General features: G+C 42.9%; 1 protein-coding gene across 9 annotated transcripts in view; it reads left to right on the forward strand.

The window, feature by feature from the left end:
• The window catches only part of LOC6599865 (hepatic leukemia factor), a 54,538-nt gene extending 47,061 nt beyond the window's left edge, over window positions 1–7,477 (forward strand). For 2 of the 9 annotated variants that reach the window (XM_026991438.1, XM_026991436.1), the window contains exons 2-5: window positions 5,440–5,594; window positions 5,951–6,176; window positions 6,870–7,111; window positions 7,201–7,472. In XM_026991438.1, coding sequence (XP_026847239.1) covers window positions 5,440–5,594; window positions 5,951–6,176; window positions 6,870–7,111; window positions 7,201–7,287 — 710 coding nt within the window. In that variant the 3' untranslated portion in view covers window positions 7,288–7,472. Of the gene's footprint in view, window positions 1–3,354; window positions 3,397–5,439; window positions 5,595–5,950; window positions 6,177–6,854; window positions 7,112–7,200 lie in introns of all 9 variants that reach the window. The other 7 variants (XM_026991434.1, XM_002024951.2, XM_026991437.1 and 4 more) reach the window with 7 other exon arrangements.
• Window positions 7,478–7,824: the final 347 nt, after the last annotated feature.

A 7,824-nucleotide genomic window follows, 5' to 3' on the forward strand; every position in this document is an offset into this window, starting at 1 on the left:
CAAAACAGCCACAGAAATTGGGCTAATGGGTTGAATGGAAAAGGCACTGCCACCGCTATGTGTGTCGCACAGCACTGTCTGTGGGGTTTTCCTTTTCATTTTCACTTTCGCTGCGGACAGTTTTTCCACCGCCCGAGAGTGAGTGTGTGTTGGCCAATTAAACTATTGCAAAATATTTCGCTGCTTTGGCATAATTTTCTATTCATTTCGTAATCACAAAGAAAGCGGTCTGCCTGTCTGCCTGCCGTTAGGGAAATTGCTTTTATAGCCAGAGAGAGAGATGGAGAGAGGGACAGCGAGTGCGAGGGGTATGAAATTATAGAGCCGAACAGATTGCCAACACGGAATTGAGGAAAAGCTTTCATAATTTCAAGATTAGTGGGGAGTTTTCCAAGGCGTAAGGAGACTATAGATGGAATATCCCGAATATCCATTCCCAAGGGACTGTGAAGAATGATCCCTGGGGGGATAGCCCTGGGGGCAGATCATCTAGGAAGTTGGAAACGGGCTTTGGAATATTTTTAGCCAATCTCCCGAATGGTAGGCTCTAGGTCCCCCCCCCCCCGCTGTCTCTTCTTCGTGCTAACAACCCGGAAATCCAAATGTCCCGCACATTTTCCCACACATAATTAATTTTCACGTAAAATAAAAGAGCGGTAGAAGGCATAAAGCAAACAGACAACAACAACAACAGAAAGGCAGAAGAAGAAATGAAAGAAAAGAAAAGAAAAGAAAAAACAACTCGCAAATGCAAATGAGCGCAAATGCGGAATGAATGCAATGCAAACACAAGAGACAGCGCAACAATCGAAAGTGTTACACTTTCTGCACTTCACCAACAACAACACCAACAACAACAACGGCAACAGCAATCACTACAACAATCGCAACAACAACAAACCATAAAAAAAGAGTGCGATGTACAATCGAGCACACACAACGATGTAATACAACGAAGCACTGAAGCGACAAAAGCAAAAGCAAAAGCAACAACAAAAACAAAAACTCTCGTCACAGTTGCGCCATCGACAGCGGCGCTGGCAGCGACAGCAACCGCGACAGCGACGCATGCGCAGAGATTCCGAGTCAAAGCAGAGACAGAGACAGAGACAGAGCTAGAGAGAGAGAGAAAGAGAGTGCGCACGACAGACAGGTGAAAGGGGCGGACAGCGCGAGACAGCAGCGCGGCTCGGAAGCGATCCGACCGCATGGGTTTGCTTTACTCTTTCCTCTTGTCGAGGGTCTAACGATCACACGGAAGGGTTTGCCAAAGCAGAGATTGTATCTATGTCTATGGATCATCTATAGCACCCCCCTTTAGAGATATTCCCCACAAAACGATCTATCGAACAACGATCGATTGATCTGTGAGGGTATCTAAGGCTTCGATCATCGAAGTCTCCCCTAGACTTTCTTTTGCTGTTGTGCAAAAAGAAAATTGCATAATTTCTTATTCTCCTTCTGGCTGCTTTACGGCCTGGCCGAGCACAAAGTACTCTTCTGCTGGAAGTGGTGGAGCGGAGCTTCTTGGCAAACTTTTGCCTGGAATAAATTGTCATAAATTGAGTTCTATATTTAGTTCAATGTCGCCTCGCGCTACGCTTCTCTTCTGTCTTCCCTCTTGTTTTGTTCTACATTTCTCATACGGAGAACTCGATTCGGTTTTGGCTATTACGGAGTTTGCGTATTTCAAACTGGTTTCTGAATGAGTGCGCTTTTGGGGTACATTTTTGGGGCCGGGAAGGGGGGAAGCCCCCTCCGGCTCAAGATTTAAGACTCGTTTTTGTTGGGTTTTTCGCTGTGAGCACTCTCACTTTCATTTCGCCTTTGGGGCGGGCAGGGCAAGAGCAAGAGCTCTGAGGGGCAGGTGGATGTCAGACAGCAGGCAGAGACGGATGTGATATGGCATCCAAAATTTAATTGCTTTATTGAACACTCGAGATAAGAGAAATGGAGTAAAGAGTAAGGAAACGCTCCAGGAGGAACACAAACAGACGAGTATTATCAAAAATATTCCACACATGTGGCAAATGCAGAGCCAACCATCGATCTAAATCAGAGTCACTTAAAACCAAAATACGAACCAAATTAACGCAGCTTCATACTAAGTAAAACCCCAAAAACTACCGAAACAACAAAAAAAGTGAAAGTTTAATTCCAGCAGAAAGACAACCCACGGACCACGGACCACGGACCACGGACCATGGTCCACTAAAAATTGTGGCCAGCCATTAACACAACAAAGGCCAGAAAACCAACAATTTACAGAAAGATAATAATGCCACTATAATAATCATAGTATTATGATTATTATTATGACCAAAAAGAGAACTTCACACAGCGACACAGAGCGGACGAGTGAGCGAGATAGCGATGATCGTGTGCGTGTGCGTGCGAGCGAGCGTTTCACCAGAGAAACAATAAATATGTTGTCGTAGGCCCGTGGCTCTTTGTCTCTGTTTCTATCTATCTATCTATCTCTCTCCCATTTCTGATCGCTGTCCCTCTCCCTTTCTAATGAAAGTGAAATAGTCACGAAAATTATGCAAATTATTTTAATTACCAAAAATGAGAAATTTCGTTGGGTCTCCAACAAAGGAGAAATACAAAAAAAAAACCCGCAGCCAGCAACCAGAAAAGGTAAAATAAAATTCAAACTGGAAAAAAAAAGAAGGTGCGAGGGCTCCGAGAGCAGTGATGACACAGAAACAAAAAATCGCTTGACCCACTTAAAAAATGGCAAGAGAAACCGAAACCGAAACTGAAACAGAAACGTCGAGGCAAGAAGAGGATTCCTGTTTGGGGTTTTGCTTCTAAAAATAAACCCCATCGATGGGATTCCTGCTCGAGACACAAATCAACGAATGAATGTTGATGACAGTGAAAGTAAACCGAGAAAAGAGACATAAATTGAGATGGAATAAGGCGAAATAAAAGTAAAAGTATCTGTATCTGTAGCTGTGGAAGGGATGGAAAGGGATGGGGCAGCTAGTTTGCATCCTTCTTGCATGTGCTTCTGCGATCGTATCGGATCGGGTCTTAGCCCAATTTTGAGAAACAAAAGTCGAAATTATCTGCGGCATGCCTGAAGAAGTAGCTCATTTGGAGGGTTCTTCAATCTGTATCTGTGATGGGATGTGAGGCGTGAGGCGGGGTGGGATCTTCCTTTCTTAATTTCATTTGCTGTCCTTATCTGTATCTTTGGCTTGCATGCGTATCTTTGTATCTATCTTGTGCTGTGCTTTTGTTCGAGTTGCTCTTGTTCTTTGTTTTTTGTTTCTTGAAAGAATCAATATTGTATCTCTATTCTACCATCTATCTATCTTTTCTTTCTCCTTTTCTTCTGTTTTACAGGCAGGAAATCACCATTTTTGGGTTTTATTTGCAAAGCAAACGGTAATTTAGTTTTGGTTTTTGGTTTTGTTTTTCGTGTTATTCTTTTATTTCGTTTTTGTTTTCTTTTTCATCATAATTCATGACATTATATTTCGTTGTCTTTGACTTAAGTTTTATTGTCTTGCTTTTTGTTTCATTGAAAGTTTTTCTCCACTTTTTTGTTGTTGTTGGTTTTTTGATTGACTTTTATGTGCTTTTGTTTTGCATATGTTTTGAGAATTTGTATTTGTTTTGTTGTGCATGATTAGAGGCTAAGTTGTTTTATTATTTACCGGCTTTGATCATCGAAATTTTAAGACAGAAAGCAAGAAATATTGACTGAAATGCTGTCATAATTGTGGAATATTTTGCGGTTAAACAAGTTGAGGACAGGCTTAGCCAAAGCCTTAAGCACATTACTTTCCATTTAACCAAAGTATTTCGCTAATATAACCATTTCCACTCCTTAAACAACCTTTAAATCGTTTAAATCCGCCACAACTTTCATTAAAAACCCATGTCCTCCACCGAGACGCCCACCTAAGCCGGGGGCAACAACACACCAACAACAAGTGTCTAATTAAAAGGCCAAAGACTGGCACCAGCAGCAAAAAACGGAGTTACCCATACGCCTCGTGGGCCCGTGGGCTCGTGGGCTCGTGTGCCGCCTGCCTGGTCATTGCATTTGCAGATTTTCAAGTCCTAATTTTCTCCAACACTGCAGATATTACTTCACACTCAGACAACCCCAAGCACCCACATAGATACACACAGATCCACACAGATACACAGATACACAGACACACTTGAGCATTTTCACTTACGCTTTGGTGAGCACATCGAACGGCAAAAAAAGAAAAGATATTACTTCATTGCACAGACCAGAAATGTGTTTGGAGAAGCAATGGATGCGGCAGCAGAAAGAAGGAGCCGCGGAGGGGCCTGGGGCCTGGTGGGGGCTAGCCACAAAATGGCATAAAATTTCGCAATAGTCGGTAATGCAAAAAGCCCAAGCACAAGCAACAACTGTAAAAACAAAAAAACAAAAAAGCATTTGCAAATGAAAGTGAGAGTGAATAAGAAAGCGGAAACTATTGCGAGCCGAAACCAAAGACGGCAACTGGTTTCTGTTACTGTCTGTGGCCAGAAAACTCGTTTTTGGCTGCTCTGCTCAACCTCATCCCCGCCCCCCGAACCTCTCGTGGAAGAAATGAAAGAAATCAAAGAAAAGGGGAGGGGAGGGGAGGGAGAGAGAGAAAGATCATGCTCTGCTGCGCATGCGCAGCGTCTAGGCAGACGCTAGAGCCTCAGCCAGCAGCGGCAGCGGCAGCGGCAGCGCGTTGAGAGAGTGCTTTCTATGAGAGGAGAGGGGAAGTGAGTGATTGACGTGACAACGAGAGCAGCGAGCAGAGGAGCAGCGAGCAGCGAGCAGAGCTTAAGCCGAAGTCTTATCTGCTTCTGCGCAGCCTTGGCAGCCGCAGCAGCAGCGCTTACAACATTGAAGGCCTGCCTATGCCTATGCCTGCGCCTGCGCCTGCGCCTACCTCTGCCTCTGCCGCTGCGCTGAAAGCTTTTGCATTTTGCGGCTCTTTCTTTTCTTTCTTTCTGCTGAGTGAATTTTTTGTGTTTTTTTTTTTGTTTTGGCTGGCGATAAAAATCAGTTTGAAAACAGCTGAAAAAGTTTCACTTTCGCTTTTTGTTGTATATTGTACGAGTATCTGCTGCTTCCTCTTCAGCGGCGGCTGTCCGTCTCCCTGTCTCTTTGTCTTGTGTGTGTGTGTTTTGTTTGATTTGTGTGCTTGTTGGTTTTGTAGTGTTTTTTTTTGTTTGGTTGTGTTTGTTTGCCTGTAACCCGTTTTTATGGACGCTGCTGCATGCGGAAATTTGCGGAAATAATGCTCGGGAAATGTTGTTCCCAGGCTTTTCTGTTGAACTGTGTCCAAAAGTACGTTCTTTGGTTTATATAATGGATCGATTGACCCACTTAAGTGCAGTCCCATCGAAATCTTATCGTTTTGTTCGTTTGACTAATCAAAGTACTTTGTTTCTATCTTTTGTTTGCAGGCAAATCCACATCGAATAGCAAAGAAATCATCTGTCCAGATGACAAGTACAAGGAGGAGGGCGACATCTGGAATGTCGAGGCACAGACGGCGTTTCTTGGCCCAAACCTTTGGGACAAGACACTGCCCTACGATGCCGACCTCAAGGTAACACAAGTTAGTATCATTCTTCATCGCTGCGTAGTGGCTGCGTCTCTCTCTCTCTCTCTCTCTCTCTTTCGTACAACAACTCGACAATCAACCAATCAATACACATGCACACAGACATCCACAGACATCCACAGACACACATGCACTCCACCCACAAGTACAGTCATGACAAGACACAGCGAAACAGTTAACGTGAATGTTATCGATTGCTTACTTAGTGCGAGAATAATGTTCTCATCATCAGAGCTCAGTGATTGTGTGACTAATCGATCCAACCGATCCATCCGATCCTCGTTTATATGTTTGTGTGGTTTTTCATTGCTTTCCCCTTCTTCTTTCCATTCCCCGGCGCCGTTTTGCAGTACGCCGACTTAGATGAATTCCTGTCGGAGAACAACATACCTGATGGCCTGCCCGGCACCCATTTGGGACACTCAAGTGGTCTGGGCCACCGTTCCGATTCGCTGAGCCACGCAGCGGGCCTGTCGCTCGGCCTGGGCCACATAACCACAAAGCGGGAACGGTCGCCATCGCCATCCGATTGCATTAGTCCCGACACGCTAAATCCGCCATCGCCGGCCGAGTCAAGTAAGTAAATGTGCAAATGATGGAGTCCATCGAGTTGTCGAGTTATCGAGCTATCGAGTTATCGCACTGTCGATATGTTAATCTGAGATTGCAATAGAAATCATAATCAAAAACCCTCGACAGTCTTCGGCAATCGGGAATGCAATCGAAATCGGTAAATTATCGGTATTTAAATCGCAATAGAACAAATTTCTGGATATCCAAATCGAATGTTATCAAAACCTCCATCATTATTGTTATCGGGAATCGGGAATCGAGAATCGAGAACCGAGAATCGACAATCGCTTTCGTTATTTGTGAATCTGCTTGACATATTGTTGTTGTTAATTTTAAACATGTTTAAACACAAATGGAATGGACATTGCTCTCTTAACTTAAATTATAATTGAGACCCGTATAAGTAAATTTTAATTTAAGTTACCCGAAAAAGAAATGTCTTATCAAATGCTAAATGTTAAAGATAGAGATACAGATACAGAAACCGAGAGAGATCGATCTGTCGTCTCTCAATGATTCACTCAATGATTCCCATTCCAATTTGTGCAAAAATGTAAAAAAAAAAAAGAAAAAAAAAGAAGTAAATTTTTTCGATTAAACTTTTCTGTTGGTTAATTTTGAGGTTGATTTTTATGATTTTCATTTAGCACGAACAGTCTGTGAAACATTGTTAACATTTAGTATTTGATATTCCAGCATTTTCGTTTGCATCATCGGGCCGTGACTTCGATCCGCGCACCCGAGCCTTCTCCGACGAGGAGCTCAAGCCCCAGCCGATGATCAAAAAGTCACGCAAACAATTCGTTCCAGATGAGCTCAAGGACGACAAGTACTGGGCCCGTCGGCGAAAGAACAACATTGCGGCGAAGCGATCCCGCGATGCCCGGCGCCAGAAGGAGAATCAAATCGCGATGCGAGCACGCTATTTGGAGAAGGAAGTGAGTACAAATACCCCGACCTCGAAGTTATAATCCATCCAAAGGGTATATCCATCATATCTAAACATGTGTCGCTTCTTCCCCGACAGAATGCAACATTACATCAGGAGGTGGAGCAGTTGAAACAGGAGAACATGGACTTGCGTGCACGTCTATCGAAATTCCAAGATGTGTAATGATAAATACAATTTTGTGACTTGGCCTGAGGACACCACAACAATTAAATAATGATAATTGATAAATGATAAATGATTAATGATAATTGATAAAATAACAATAATCATACGAGTAATTATGATAAAACCACTACTAATAATGTTTAGTAAAAGCAGACATGAAACCTACACTAAATATAATATATATATATATATATATATATATATATACATATATATACTATACAGAAATATATATATATATTAGTAAGCAAACACACACACATACACACCCCTCACACCTACACCTACACCTACACACACACACACAGAAATACCTACAGAGAGCAGCGGCAAGCTCCGCTTAAAAATATTTATTTGTTGTGCTTAAAACACTTAAAACAAAAAACGAAACGAAGAAATTTAAGCATACAGTTTTTTAGAGTAGCCCAAAAGAAAGTCAGAGCGCAAAAAGCTATCCGAAAGCTCCGTAGCCGCAGCTTTTTGCCTTTACCGTAGCCTACTTCCGAGCATCCTACACCACACACACACACACAC

The sequence above is a fragment of the Drosophila persimilis genome, unplaced genomic scaffold (genome assembly GCF_003286085.1).
Source record: "Drosophila persimilis strain 14011-0111.01,24,50 unplaced genomic scaffold, DperRS2 tig00000676-arrow-arrow-pilon, whole genome shotgun sequence".
NCBI lineage: Eukaryota > Metazoa > Arthropoda > Insecta > Diptera > Drosophilidae > Drosophila > Drosophila persimilis.